Here is a 16295-nt window from a genome sequence, read left to right on the forward strand (position 1 = left end):
AATTTCTATTTTGAATTTAAAAACTGGGGATCATCATTTTAAATGGTTTTTTCTTAATTGGACCTCCAATAAAAGTTACTGCTTACCATCAATTCAAACCTATACAAATTTCTCTAAATCAACGTATAACTTTGAATCTTAGAATCTTTAAGCTTCAAAGATCTTAGAAATCATACGATACAATACTTCTGTGACAAAAGTGAATCTCATAAAAGGTAAATTAACTGTCTGGGTCACACACAGGTGATGAATCAACTTAGACTGACAATATAGCTGGAGTATCTAAATCAAGGGGACAGTAGGGAAAATAAAAGAGAGAGAAAGACGTGAGTGTAGACTGGTTCCATGTAGAAATCTATAATTGTTTGGTTAAAAATCTAGGCATTGCCAACAAAAAGGATAAATACCTACCATTTACATCAACGTGGATGGAACTGGAGGTTATTATACTAAGTGAAATAAGTCAATCAGAGAAAGACAATTATCATATGGTTTCACTCATATGAGGAATGTAAGAAATAGCACAGAGAATCATAGGGGAAGGGAAGGGAAACTGAATGGGAAGAAATCAGAGGGAGAGACAAACCATGAGAGACTCTTGACTCTGGGAAACAAATTGAGAGTTGCAGAAGGGGAGATTGGTGGAGGGATGGGGTAACTCGATGATGGGTATTAAGGAGAGCACATGATTTGATGAGCCCTGGGTGTATATGCAACTGATGAATCACTGAACGCTACATCTGAAACTAATGTACTATATATTGGCTAATTGAATTTAAATTAAAAAAAAAAATCTAGGCAGAGTAACTGAGAAAAATACCAGCTATTTCTTCTCTCTTATTCAAATATACAGCCATTTCCATTTAATAGATAACACAAAAGTAGTATCAAAAAATTCAGTATTTTATCATTAGAAATAAACTTTGTTCTCCTTTGATGCCTTGCTACATTAGAGTGAAGTTTGCTTTACAGGAATATAGCTATTTTAATTTCTTCTAGTGATTTATTATCCAAAGGATACAGAGAACTAAAAACTAGGATTTTAAAGCATATATTATTTGTAGAAACATTTTTGAATCCCATTAATAAGGATATTGCTCAATTTCTAAAATACCGTTAACATTCAAATTATAGATCCTTAATAATTTCACTATTAAATTAGACATCGGGGCGCCTGGGTGGCACAGCGGTTAAGCGTCTGCCTTCGGCTCAGGGCGTGATCCCGGCGTTATGGGATCGAGCCCCACATCAGGCTCCTCCGCTATGAGCCAGCCTGCTTCTTCCTCTCCCACTCCCCCTGCTTGTGTTCCCTCTCTCGCTGGCTGTCTCTATCTGTCGAATAAATAAATAAAATATTAAAAAAATAAATAAATAAATAAATAAGACAGCACCAGAAAATCATAATAAATAGAAGCACCCTACAGTGTTCACAAAAGGAATGTAGTGAAGCTCCCTCTATTGAATTATAGTTGAGAAAATGTGCCTTGTATATAAAATCATAATTTTATCATCAAAATTATTATAATAGTAAAATTTTTTCTCTTTCTAAGGTCTAATATCTTTCAAATTATAGAAACACATATACAATATCAATTTCTAAGGATAATTTTATAAACTAAAGATGTCCTTATAATTTTAGAGCATGTATTCTTTCTCAATAGTTTTGGCTTGCAGGAATCACATTTAAGATTGTAATTTTCAATTTGTGGGTTTTTTTTTTCTTTTGTTTTCCTTGAGTTGATAAAACTGAAATTGCTTGACAGATATTGGGACTATGAAACATTCTAATAAGAATATGAAGTCCAACTTTGTTATGGAAATCCCCCAAAATGTACTTAGATGGAACTGAAATATATCTTTGAATCAGTAAAATGAGGTATTTTCACATATTTTTCTATGTGAATAAAGTGACATTATTATAGTTAAATGATTACTAAAAAATGTGATTCATAACAATTACTGGCTAAGAGTCCACTATGTGTCAGGCACTGAGAAATGCTATACACTCATTACCTTATTGGAATATCTGTATCAAATGAACCTGGTAATATTGTTATCCTCATATTACAAATCAGAAAACAGAGACAAGAGCTAGAAAATCAAACTAATGCTCAGATCCACCACCCAAGCACTTGGACTCTGGTGCAACAGGACCTAGGCTATGTATTAACAGTCTGTGAAATCCATGAGCACTGACATTCCATAAAAATTAAGCAGAGAATTATTTTTTTTTAATATCATAGAGGTATCACCATACTGTCTATAATAAAATCACTATCCAAGCAGTTCAAATCTTTTCTAACCAAACATTTTGGATCAATTCTAAAAAATGATAACCTCTAAACCATGCCCTGAAACTCTACTCTTTTTTTATTGTTTTATCATTTATTTTAGAAAGGAGACATATTTCTTATCAGCAAAGAGAAAAACAGCTGAGCAGATGCAGGTTTTGTTTTAATAAACAGATACTTATTTGTCATTCTAGTGTGATAAGAAAAGCTATTTTATCTCATACTAAACAGTCATTTCCAAAAGAAAATTTCTATGTGAGAACTAGATTACCATCCACTAGAGTTGGGTTGAGTAAAGGATTAATCCAACAGGGTAAATCCAAACATGTATTACATTTTACTCTTAGACAGCAAAAGCATTATTCATATTTAGAGCCAAGCCCATCTCTGCAAAAATATAAAACCTATGTCTTATAAACAACAGAAGCATTTTTCTTGGAAAGTGTCGTACCTATCACCAGGTAGAGAAAATGCTTGCAGAATAACGTAAAAATGCCACAAGCTGAAATATTTAAAACTAAATGCTAGGCAGAAACTGCTTTATTTTTGAAATTACAGTTTGTGCATACTAATATTAATTCCATTATGAATATTTGTTGCCTTGTTTAAAAAATATATTCTCAGCGGCGCCTGGGTGGCACAGTCGTTAAGCGTCTGCCTTCGGCTCAGGGCGTGATCCCAGCATTCTGGAATCGAGCCCCACATCAGGCTCCTCCGCTAAGAGCCTGCTTCTTCCTTTCCCACTCCCCCTGCTTGTGTTCCCTCTCTCGCTGGCTGTCTCTATCTCTGTCAAATAAATAAATAAAAATCTTTAAAAAAAAAAAAATATATATATATATATATATATATATATATATATATTCTCAGCACATACTTGCTGAAAACTCTTCATAGACATAGTGTTATATTTTTTTATATAGAAGTTGTAATAAAAAATGTTTTACTCCTTTCCATAATAGGTATAAAAATTACAGGGTAAAACATATTTAATGACACGAAATTTACAGAAAATGATACTTTTATCCACTAGTAAGCAATTGTGACGAGCCTTTTAAAACAAACTTGTTGGAAGAATTGTTTAAAATATGACTTACTTAAAAATAACTGAAATCTGTTTAGTAAGACCTGTTATGCAGGGTTTACAAAATGGCATTGGTTAATCCGCCTACACAATGTATATTGTACCTACAATGAACTAACACAAATATTTGGAAACCATTGGTATAATATAAAACAGTATCATTCTTAAGGCTCACATGTTGTTGTCTTTTAATCCACTGCTTTAGTTAATCTGATCCCATAGAGTATGAACCTTCCAAAATGAAAGGAAATATGAACTTACACTTATATAGTTTATGTTCTAAAAGTTAGCCATCTTCTGTGGAAAGAGCGATGACAAGAATTCATAATAAATGCACTTCTTTCACTCATTTTCAGCCCCTATACATGTGTCATAAAGTTACGCACCAAACTATCTAAAGCTTTTGCCTTATATACGAGCATGTGTGTGCCTATTATTCCTATAATTCTCATTTTCCCCATAGTTTTAAATACATAAGAATCAACCTATTATCCTGTTTTTCTTTAAAGTTATACTTCCTCCCTAAGTCTGTACTATTAATATGAGAAAGGGAATCCCCATATGCTCATTGGGATTTTAAAGATATACACTCTTTTTTAATTGAGATATAACTGACATATAGCATTGTATTAGTTTTAGGTGTATAACACAGTGATATATGCATATATTGCAAAATGATTATCACAAATTTGGTTAACATCTCATCACCACACAGTTGCAATTTTTTTTTTGTGATAAGAACTTTAAAGATCTTTTCTCTTAGCAGCTTCCAAATATACAATACAGTATATACTCTTTGAACTGTAATTTCAGGATTTCTTTCTAAATGAAAAATGCACATATTCTTTGACTCAGCAATTTCACATTCAGGACATTTCCTACCAACATAATGGCATATATGAACAAGAACGTGTTTTAGGATGTTCACTACAGTTGTGTTTGTAACAAAAAGACTATTAACATTCTCCATTTCCAAGAACTGGGGAAATGGTTAAATTAATTACGGTGTGTACAATAAAATCCAATACACCTTCAAAAATGAGGTAGAGCTATATGTGCTGATATGGGGTAAACCCTTATTCTCCAAAATGTGCTGTTAAGTAAAAAAGGAAAGGTACAAAATGGCATTTATATTATATTCCCATTTGATTTTTTAAAGGGGGGAAGTATATATGCAAATATTTACTTATATATGAGAATTTGAATAAGATCAAGTAGATCCTCTCTTAACTCCTCAACTGGTGAGTAAAGTAGGGAAATTACAGGAAAGTATTTGAAGGACTTCAACGAATTCCTGGTGACCTCCAGGAGTTAGAAGCCATGTTCCAGGGGCGCCTGGGTGGCACAGCGGTTAAGCGTCTGCCTTTGGCTCAGGGCGTGATTCTGGCGTTATGGGATCGAGCCCCACGTCAGGCTCCTCCACTAGGAGCCTGCTTCTTCCTCTCCCACTCCCCCTGCTTGTGTTCCCTCTCTCGCTGGCTGTCTCTATCTCCGTCAAATAAATAAATAAAATCTTAAAAAAAAAAAAAAAAGAAGCCATGTTCCTTCCCATGATGACATCTTAACTCATGCCATTCTCTCAGCCCGTATCTTTTGCTTGATTATTCCTCAACACATACCTCAGATGTTACTTCCTGAAAGAACCTTTCCAAATTTTTCCTACAGTCCAGGCCAAATCTGGCCATTCTGATGTAAAATGCTCTTTATTTGTTCTTGTAGTACCTAGCAAAACTTCTAGCAAGTTATATAATTAGTTGATTGATGTCTATTTCCCAGAGAGCACATAATTTCTTGGAGAGACAAGACCCTAACTGTGTAGTAACTAGTTTATTGCAGTATCCCCTGCACCAAGCACAATGCTTTGCACATACTGAGCACTCAATAAGCATTTATTGAATGCTGTTACATATGCTGAATGGTTAATTTTTACAAGTTTTTTTAAGTTTTTATTTTAATTCCATTTAGTTTACATACAGTGATATATTAGTTTCTAGTTAATTAACATGAGTTTTAACCTTGGACTGGCCAACAATGTGACACTTAGGCAAGTACCTAAGTAATTTTAAGGTCCTTTATAACTCCAAACCTTGAATCAATGAGTTAAGGCATAAATGAAACTAAGAACATTGTTGTCTCAAGAAACTGGCTAATTTCCTATAGAATCTTAGGTAATCTTTTAAGCTGTAGCTTCACCTATCTCAGCTGTCAAATAAGAGAACCGAACCAGATGAACGTCTAAGGCAATTTCTCATTTTTTCCAACAATATCTCTTCTGGGGTGCCTGGGTGGTTCAGTCAGTTAAGCATCAGCCTTTGGCTCAGGTCATGATCTCAGGGTCCTGGGATCAAGCTGCATCGGGTGCTCTGCTCAGCAGGGAGTCTGCTTCTCCCTCTCACTCTCCCTCTGTGCTCTCTCCCTCTCTCTCAAATAAATAAATAAAAATCTTTAAAAAAAATACCTCTTCTATCACATTTTACTTCTGACCATGATTTGCATGCCTTTAACCCTTCAAAATTGTGTGTGCTCTCTCCCTCCCTCCCTCCCTCTCTCTCTTTTCTCTCTCTCTCTCTCTCTCTCTCTCACACACACACACACACACACACACACACACAACTTTCCATAATTTTATTCCAGGAGAAGATAGGGTTCAGGCATAGAATAGTGGTTTTATTAACACTGCTTGAGCCTCTATAATCTCTCATAGATCTTGCCAAAGGATCTGGGAAGAGGAAGGTGAAAACAATGAATACGGGGCTAAGTAAGGATACTCACTGCTGTCAAATCCCCCACTTGGCTGACTGACTACAAAAATGGTACTAATTCCCTCTCCTGGTCTTTATCCACACTATTTGCCAAGTGTTTTTTAGCTCCTTCCATTCAGTAGGAGGAGATGATTCCCCCACCCTTGAATCTGAGCTGGCTTAGGACTTGTCTTCACCAACTGATTGTGGCAGAAGTGATGGTTTGCCAGAAGAAGCTTTCCGTATTTCTGTTTTCTCTCAGAACCCTGCTTCCACCAAGAGAACAAGCCTAGGGAAGCCTATTAGAGAATGAAAGACCACGGAGAAGAGTCAATTTTCCCTGAACACCCAGCCAACTCCCAGAAGCAAAGCTGCCTAGCCTGACGCGGAGCAGATTATAGTAAAATGAAGATATCTAAAATCAGAAAAACACCCAACTCTCCAGACTAAGTTGCCAGAATGCAAAATAATGAACTGCATAAAATGGCTGCTGTTTAAACAACTATGTTTTGGAGTTGCTATTACACAGCATAGTTAATTGATATACTATGGTTCAAAATTTAATAAGAGTAGCTAGCTACACGTATTTTTATGTCTTCTTCTTGTTTTGGAACTAGGTAAACTCCATACCCATAAACCCTCCGACCGTTAGGGAAAATACTTGGGAATGTGCTGACAAGAGTTTTAGCCACAGCAACGAATGCCCTCTCCCTTCATTCTGACTTATTAATGAGGACAAAACCATGGCATCCTTTACTTTGTGTGCTTAGATAATATTCTCTCAACCTCTCCTACCTCCATTCCCTTTTAGGGTTTTCTGAGTACCTGAAACACTTATATAGATGGACCAAATAATACAGGGGTGCCTAATTAGGAATAGTCAGTCTTGGCAGGAATTGTCCTAGCCATATTGTTGGCTGCCCCAAGTCAGGTGATCAGTTGTAACTGATACATGTACAAAAAGACTTAAGAGCTTCCTTCATTTGCATAGGTATCCCTGATAATTATTTTTAAATCCAAATTAATAGTGGAGCTACCGAGAAACCTCAAAGAAAAACAGAATGGGAATTGTGCAAATGGCTGAGAGGATGTCAGAATCAGACTGAAATCAGCCTTCCCTAGACAAGGAGTATAGCTCCCAGGTAAATTTCAAACACCATTATTCTCTTGGTATCTCAGGTCAATTTGGTCTCCATTCCAAACCATGGGATCCTTAATGTTTTATACCCACTACAACATACTGAGGTTCCAGGCTATAACCTCACATCTCTCCTATACTTGACATTAAAGGGGCTTGTGGCCTCTTATTGATACTTCATTGTACCTGATAGATAAAACAAGTTAGAAAATGCACTTTGTCAGGATGAGAGTACTTATAGTTAAGTAGTCTAAGACAGACATACCAACAAGCAAGCCATTAATAATTATGGTGGCTATGTAATTTGTCATCCAAACTGCACTTTCGAGGGTGAAACAGGGTACCATTAATAATTGAATCAGGACATCAGGATAAACCAGGACTGCTGTGGCTATACTGGGATGTATGGCTCATGGAGTAATAGAGGAGGCAGTTTTAGGGAAAAAAGGTGTAAGGCGGGGGAGGGGGTGTCTAGCAAGCCAGAGAAGGCGGACAGGGGTCTAATTTCTGATGAATCTATTCTCCTGCAGTTTCGTTTCATTATGTTGCAATACTATTAATTCTTAGACACAGGCATGTTCATTGAAATACTTCAACTCAAAGTCAAATTAAGTAATCCTTTGATTAGAACTGTCTTGGATTGGACTGATTTCCCCCTGAATGTTATGGATAATTGAGAACTGACTAGATAAATAAGAGAGTAAGTACTAAAAGCTACTTTCATTCTTGGAACACATACTACAATAATGGACCATGATAACAGGTTACCATAAAACAATTACCGAATACCACAGCACATTTGGAACTAGTCCTAGCTGAAATATATATGATATTACATCTAGTAATAAGGTGGGCAGGGAAGCATACAAATTTTGTTATTTAAAGAGAGAAATCAACTGGTGGAAAATATTAGTAACTCCAAATATATAATAATACTTTGTACACTATAAGGATACTTGCAATAACTGTAGGATTTAACCTTATCCAATAGTCTATAATATCCTCTTCTTAAATATAAAAGACATGTTAGTCGTGACTTTGTTCTCCATAGGGAAAATTCTACCCCAATTTAAAAAAATGAGAAATATAAATGAACATTTTTCCAGTCCTTTTTTATCTCTTGTTGAAAATAAAAAGGAGCTGATATCCAAGAGTAAGTAAATAAATAAATAAATATTAAGTCATCATATATCACTCTTAAGGAAACTTCCTTTAATATTCCAGTGAGTTAGCTCATTTCTTAATATGCCACATACATTCATGTATAAGAAATGAAATGGGCCTTTGTGAAAACCTAACAATGAAGAATAAAATTGACTAGGAAAGTTAAATTCAAGTTTTTATGTGAACATGCTATTTTTAAAATTTTTTCAAAAGATTTTCTTTATTTACTTGAGAGAGAGTGAGAGAGATCACATAGGGAGAGAGGCCAATGCGCGGCTCAATCCCAGGAACCTGAGATCATGACCTGAGCCAAAGGCAGATGCTTAACCGACTGAGCCACCCAGGCCCCATATACATGCTATTTCATCATAGCTGCACTTACGTTGCTTTTCTGCATATTTGGGATATATATGCATGTGTCTGCCTGAGTTAACAGCTTCAGAGAGCTAGAACTCTTTGGTGTTTTTTACTAAATAAATGGCCAGAATAGAAAGAAATGTGTTTAAGACTATGAAACAAGGTGATTATAAAGCATTTAAGATACTGTATGACAAAATACGGCCATCTAACACCAAGTAATGCTGACAACTTAGTGCTCAATTTTACAAAGGCCTATGTTTAGTGACATGAAAACTTGAGGGGAAAAAAAGAAAAAGGAGAAAAAAGGGAAAAAAAGCAGACATTTTTGCCTGACTTAAAACAATTGTGATAATTAAATGTAATAGTGTTTTTCTATTAACAATATAATAAAAGTCTTAATTAATATAGCATGTTTTAGTTGAAAAATTCAAAATGCTGAGCAAGGGAATTACTAGTTTCATCAAAATCAGAACCATGCATTACAAATGGAGAAAATTTTACAAATGGGAAATAAGAAGGAACAGAAAAATAGCTTTCCCAAAGTCAGAACATTCTTATATGGAGTAACTGAAAAATAAACACATGAGTGTTCACTCCAATAAAAAAGAGTAATTTCTGGTAACACTTAAGACTACTGAAGTAGGTTTTTATTGATTTTCCTCTTTATAATAAGTTAACAGCAAACAAGCATTCTCTTCCAAAATTCTATTTAAAAAGATAAGCTAGGTTGAATTTTCTAAAAAGTCGGAAAAAGTTTGGAATTGTCACAAAAATATTTTGCATTTGTATAGATTTTAAAGTCACAGTAAAACTTTACTATTTTCTATTTCTTTCTATATTGCACTTAAAACCACCTTGCAAATCAACTATTTTGTTTAGGGGCATCTTTGGGATGTACATACAGGCTTTGTCACAGGAACATATTAGCATCAACCATCACTTAACATCTCATTCTAGGAACCACATACGCAGTTTAAATAGAGGCAATCTTCCAGGAGGAATGGGTTACCCTAATGGGGTTTTTTGAGACCTAAAAATCTTTCCCACTGTTGGGGTCTTTTTTTCCCAGGACAGTGAGAGACTAATTTCTCTCTACCACACTTTTTTCTTTTTTTAATAGACCTGTTCAGGCCTGGAGGAGTAAGCACAAGATATTATAATAGATTTATACAAGTAGGAAAAACGATGGAAAATACGAAATTGGGTTCCACTGACGTTTTCTAGCAACACAATTTATATGAACTGTATCCATTCAGTCTGTCTGAAAGCATTAGAAAAATACAACTGGATAATGACTCTGCCTTGCCCAAATCAGTTTTTTATCTTAGGTCACTAGAAACAATTTTGAGCTAACGAGATCTCAGAGAGTAGATCCTTAGTCCATTGTTTTACTTACACATGAGAAAGCAGAAGCCCGAATATGTGAAATAACTTGCTCAAGTGCCCAAAGATGAATGATGCTGAGCCAAGCCTAGAAAAGCAGTTTACTGAAAATAGTACCCCATTAAGTTGTAAATTGCTATTGGATTAAATAAATCATAAAGGAAAAAGCAATATTTACTGGCAACTAAGCAGTTTGCAGTTTTTAAATTAATAAATTTTGGTAGTCCCACACCAGGCAGTCTGCAAGGGCATTATCTGAGTTGATGCTTTCCCCAAGGCCTACTGAGGTAAAACTCAATGTGTTGAGAACTTAATATCCCACTGTGGGGAGAAAAAAACTTTAAGTGTGCTTATGTCTTGGCATTAACCTTGTATCAGTGAGAAATTAAGAAAAAATCCTGAGGGGGGTGCACACAAATGACCCAAGAGAAGAAACAGTTAACTGCAGGGTCCCACCTCCTTGTTGTAAATAATCAAGGAAAGCATTTTTTAAAGCAATACAAAATGTCACCACAGGCTGACGCTCTTTCTACAAGGATAATGAGATTCTTGTTTCCTCGGATGTTGAGCACTTATTTCATTGCCTTTATCTCCGAATTCAGTTTCTGTGGTTCATGCGTATTCTCCCACTCCCTTCAAAACAGGTAACATGTCTTGCCTAAACCATATCAATAACTATGTGGAGACTACAGACCAAAAGACCTGCGGGAGCAGTTTCACAAACTCGAATTTCTGTTCTCTACATCTCCACCCACACAGAGTAGGAAAAGTGCTCCGGAAATGAAGGGCTGCAGGCGGGTAAGTCAGTTAGCGTCTTTGATTAAGCCAGCCATTGGCACTGCGGCCCCACCGGGCTCAGCTATGCTGACGCTCCGAAGGAGGCGCACTTCCCTTGCAGGACTTGTGTCCCGAGTCTGGACAAGGGGCTTTTAGTGCTACCCTTTCTTTTAAAACACGGTGACACGGCACCGAGAATTCCGCACATATGCCAGCCTGATAAATTCAAAGAAACCACTGATCGGAGGGGCTGAGGTTTCTGACCCTCGGATCAGCCGAGGTCGGCAGCGCGGCGCGAACACTCCCAGCTCACCGAAAGCGCGCAGCCGGGTACTGGCTGGAAACGCGAGCTTGCGGCTCCAAAAGAATCACGCAGAAGGAAGTCTGAAAGCGGAAGCTTTCCCCTTTTAGCAGTTACATGTGAGGAAAAATTTGTCCCCCGAGGTGGCTCAACGGAAAATAAATCGCAAAGCGACCGCACGGAAAAGGGAACTGGGCGTGTGCGAGTGGTCCCGGGGTGTGAGTGTAGGTGAGATTGCACTCTCAAAGTTACGGGAGGGTTGAAATGAAAACCAACTGTGGGAGGGCGGATCTTTGCATTTTACTAACGACCTCACCCCATCAACCCTCCTCTCCCCTGGGCTCCCGAGTGAGAACCCTTCCCTCCCACATCGGACAATGGGATCTTGAAAAAGTGAAATACACAATGTTGCCAAAGTCAAGGGGGTCTCCCCTTCCCACCACCGGGTGTTCTTAGCCACCCCACCTGCTTTAAATCCGGTTCTACTCGCGTTTCACAGGCTCCGCCCCAGAGCCAGAGATTTGTCACAGACGCCTCTTTCTCTAGCCTCAGAACCGCAGGTGAGCTCATTACCTCACCCAGAAATGTAACTTTATCATAAAGAGATCCGGAGAGGGCACCCCCCTCCCCCACACCACCACCACTAGCCGACACAGTTCACAAACACTTGTGATCTTCAGACTCTAGCCCCCAGCCTCACTTTCCCTCTCTTCCTGGGAGAGATCCAGAGGCTTTCAAACCTGTTTTTGGCCTCAGTTTGCCAACAACTGAAGGGACGTGCAGAAATTAGAGATGCTAAAGGGAAGTGAGTCTTTCTTTAATAAAAACTAAACAAAAGGGCACGAGAACAAACAGAAGCCGGGGAAAAAAAACCCACCAGGAAGTAGGAGTTTCACTTGCAAATGTCTATCTACGAAGGGCTAGAGATAAACTTCAAAGGGAGAAAAAAATTCCAAAAAAATCCTCACGTCTAGTGATAAAATGAACCTGATGCTCCATCAACCGATGGCGAACATACAAGATGCCCTGTAAGGACCAACTCGCGTCAGCCGACCGGTGGGTCTCAGGATGACAGCCCCAGGGGCCGTCCCTAGGGTAGGAAAGGGATTCCCGGCTAGATATTTTAGTTATTGGGGATTTTGCCTATTTTTCTTCTGAGGCTCAGTACATAACTGAAAACCGAGGTTGAATCACAGGTCCTAAAAAATCCACAAATCGCTCACTAAGGTCTCAAAACCCTGGCTGCAAATTCCAGTTCAGGCTGTGTTCTGTGCCTACCACCACCCACCCCTACACTCACTACCCACCCAGACAATGGGGGAGGGGCGTTCAAACCACGATTTAAGCTGTTCGAGGTTTTTAAGGGAGTGATCAAAGTCCTCCCTTTCTCTTCCACCCCTCCCTTCTTCACCTCTCACCAAGGGGAAGTTACCAGGGGATTTAATACGAAAAAGTGCGGGCAGTTACTGCCTCCGAGCTAAGCGAAAGGAAAACTGCCCCGAGCACAGTGACGTGGAGTTTGATATCCAGAGACTGAAGGAATTGTCAGAGGGCAGGGTCTCGCCGCCTAGGCTCTGGAATTGTCAGAGGGCAGGGTCTCGCCGCCTGGGCGGGAGCCGCAGGGTAAGGGGAGAGAACCAGAAGAATCCTTCCCACCGGCCCCTGGAGCCCCAACCCCCGCAGCACCCAAAGTTCCTGCAGATTTACCCAATGCCCCCAGTCGCTGCCCAAACTTGAGCCAACCGGCCGGGCCCAAACGTACGGCACAGGTGACTGAACCCAGGGCCAGCTCTGTGCCCGCACCGCCGTCCCCTTACCTCCCCCAAACGCCCGGGCGCACAGCCCCGGAGGTGCGAGGCCCCGGCGGGGAACGTAGGAAATTACCCCCGGCCCACATCGGCCTGGGGCTGCTCTGAGGCGCCTGCTCACCTGGCCTGAGGACAGCGGCGGAGATCAAGAGGCAGAAGACTAGACGGCAGGAGGGGCCCGCCTTCGATTCCATATTCCTCCTCCTCCTCGGGGGCCACCGACAGAGTCCGCGCCGCAGGAGGGGGCGTCGTCCCCGGCCCCGCGCTGCCCGCGAGCTCGCAGGTCCGAACGCAGGGGCAGCGGCTTCTCCCAGACACACCGCCCCCCTGGGCTGTGGGCGCTGGACCTTTGGGTCTCCGCCGCAAGCAACTTTCCACCACGCAGTGCCCCAACTCTTCCTCCCTCCCCTTCAGCACCTGCCCTTGGCCCCCGGGCTGCTCCTCCCGGCACCGAGGACCTTCTCTTCCCTGGAGACACTTGAGTATTTCGGAAAGGTGTACGTGGTTCTTTTAGGCTGGTCTGTTATTCTCCTTTTCTTGGAATAATAATAATAATGGTAGTGGCAGTGTGCATAAAAAGCCCGGTGCTAAGAAGGAATCGCCCAGGGTGGCAACACGGGCGGCAAGTCCAGGCGGTCTCCTCAGGTGGCAGAGCGGTAGCAGCGAAAGCGGCGGCGGCGGCAGCGGTCTTCGGGCTGCTGAGTGGAGGGACTGGGAGGCGTGTGTAAGCCGCCTTTCTCCTCCTCCCTCCTCCCTCCCTCCTCCCTCCTCTCTCCTCCCCGCTTCCCAGGACTCAGCGCCGAGCAGGTGGTTGGAGCACCGACCTGCAGCCTAGAGGCGCTGCAGGACCGAGTCGCAGACCGAGTCCGGCTCTGGCACTTGGCGGGGGAGGTGCTCGCCGGATCCCTGGGCCCCGAGTAGGAGGGGCTTTCCTGTAGCTCCGCCCCCGGGGCCGCGCTCGCCAATAGGGAGCAGACACAGGAGCCGCGCGCGCTGGGGTGGGTCCGTGGGACTGCTTTTTTCCAGTGCGTTCACCTTCGCCCTCTCGGTGCGGACTGCTATTTCTTGGTGGCCGCCGAACCTCGCCAGGGTTCAAAAAACGCTTGCCCCAGACTCCTATTCCAGTGGCTCGCTCCTCAGGGATTATTCGGCGGTGATGTTGCAGCCTCCATCTTCAATGAAGAGTAGTGGGGCAGGACCGTGGGGGTGGAGAATTCACCGAGGCGGAGAGGGGGGCGCGACTTGGGTCTAAGGGCGGGAGCGGAGAAGGAAGAAAAGTCTGGAGGGGGTGGCAGAAGTGGACTCTCGTCTCCTGAGAGTTAACTGGAACAGCTACTGTTCGGCCGGGGGCAATCCAAATACTGGGCTAATTCCTCCCCCCAACCCACCTCTCGAATACACCTTCTTTTGAAGGCAGATCACTTGAGTCGACTGCCCGGTACCAAATAGAAAACATTTACTCTTTCCCGGGGGAAATTAAATGAGGAATTTCTAGACCAGACTTCGTCACACGGATTTTCCCAGTGTCTACTTGCCAGAGCGTGCGTCTTTTTTTATTTTGAATTAAGCGGCGATTTTTAAGTTACAAACAGAAAATCCTCTCAAGTTACTCATTTTAAAAGCCAAGCTCCTCCTCGTCCGTTCCAGAAAGCCAGGCATCCCAGCAGATGGACAGGCTTCTCTGGCAGTTTCTAAAGATTAAACCATCTCTCAGGCGGAACATCGGGAAGCTGTGTCTTTTTCGGATCAGACAGAGACCATGAAGGAGTACCTTCCTCTGGAACTCCGGGGTGGAGCTGTCGGAGCCCTAAGTGGCTGTAAATCAGGGATGCGGGATCACAACTCTAATCCCGGAAGCATAATAAAATCGTGGTCCCTGAACCACTTCGCCGGGGCATTAAATAGCCCTTCGTGCATCACAGGGTCACCCCTGTGTGAGGCTAGTCTCTAGCAGAGAATGCCAACTAGTAATCGTCACATGCTGCGCTTTCATCAGAAGGCTTCAAGTCACCAGCTAGATGGGGGTGAGGGGAGTTGGCGGCAGGAGAAGCTTATTAAAACAAGCATACACATGCGCGCACACACACATATACACACACAGTGATCGCTGAATTCTTTTATCTTTTTATGCTGGAAACTATTAAGCTCCATCTTCAGTTATGATTTTTCTCAAAAGCCTGCCTGTCTTGTCCTCCCGGTTCTCTTTATAGCAACAGTATTCTAGAGTAGAGCTCTTATATTTTTCCTTTCAAAATAAGTAGTTTTTCCTGCTTGGATTTAACATTAACATTTTATTTGCATCTTGTGAACCAATAGGAAGGCTAATGCTGGGAGGTGGATGCCTCTTAATTCAGTGTTTCATAAGCTAAGTTTGAATTGTTAGCATTCCGAAGGGATCTCCTAGAATTCCTTCAGGAAATTGTTTTTCTTTTAACAGCAACTTTAAGTAGCTTCTACTACAACAAATCATCCTAACTATATATTCAACCTGGGGCCCCCACTCTGTCTACCTGACCCCCTTTGTTTTGGGGTGGGAGTTAAAACAGCATAATTGCTAAAAAGTAGATCTGTAAAAGACAGACAGACTTGGGCTCTGACATTTACTAGCTGCATGATCTTGGTCAACTCACTTAACCTCTCAAAGCCTAGTGTCTTTAATTGTAAAAAGTGGTAACAATAGTGCCACCCTCTTGAGACTGGTGAGGATTAACCGAGATCACACAAATAACTGGCTAGGTATAATAGAAGGAGCTCTGGCTTTGGAGAGTAGTCCAAGTCTAGCTAAAATCTCTGTTCTGCACTTACTCAGTGACCGACCTTGAACAAAAGTCTTTCATAATTAAAGTCTGATGACATAGTAGAGTACCAAGGTGTACAGCTAGATTGGATCAAAATATATTCTATACATTAAAAATATTTTGCACATCCATGCACATGTATGGAATTCTGAAAGCAACATATATGCACACACATATGTGTACGTATAATACATATTTGTAGAGTCACTTGCTTTTAGAGTCCCTTTTACAGAGGAATATGTCAGAGTTTAGGAAAATGCCTTGATAAGCTACTTTTAACAGTAACTCCAAGGGCTATTAGTTAATATATAGTTAAGGCCACAAAAGGGATGGTCATACTACTCTCTATATCAGACAACATAATAAAAATCAAAATAGGAATTACAAAATAATAAAAATAAATAGGAGTTTAACAGGGTGGCTCAGTCGTTAGGCGTCTGCCTTCAGCTCAGG

At 40.9% G+C, this 16295-nt stretch overlaps 1 protein-coding gene across 2 annotated transcripts in view; it reads right to left on the reverse strand.

Moving 5' to 3' along the window:
- The window catches only part of ALCAM (activated leukocyte cell adhesion molecule), a 202977-nt gene extending 189192 nt beyond the window's left edge, over positions 1 to 13785 (reverse strand). The window contains exon 1 of one of the 2 annotated variants that reach the window (XM_045785287.2): positions 13166 to 13785. In XM_045785287.2, coding sequence (XP_045641243.1) covers positions 13166 to 13238 — 73 coding nt within the window. In that variant the 5' untranslated portion in view covers positions 13239 to 13785. The remainder of the gene's footprint in view (positions 1 to 13165) is intronic. The other variant, XM_045785286.2, reaches the window with a different exon arrangement.
- Positions 13786 to 16295: the final 2510 nt, after the last annotated feature.

The sequence above is a fragment of the Ursus americanus genome, chromosome 4 (assembly GCF_024610735.1).
Source record: "Ursus americanus isolate L20-20 chromosome 4, mUrsAme1.1.p, whole genome shotgun sequence".
Classification (NCBI taxonomy): Eukaryota; Metazoa; Chordata; class Mammalia; order Carnivora; family Ursidae; genus Ursus; species Ursus americanus.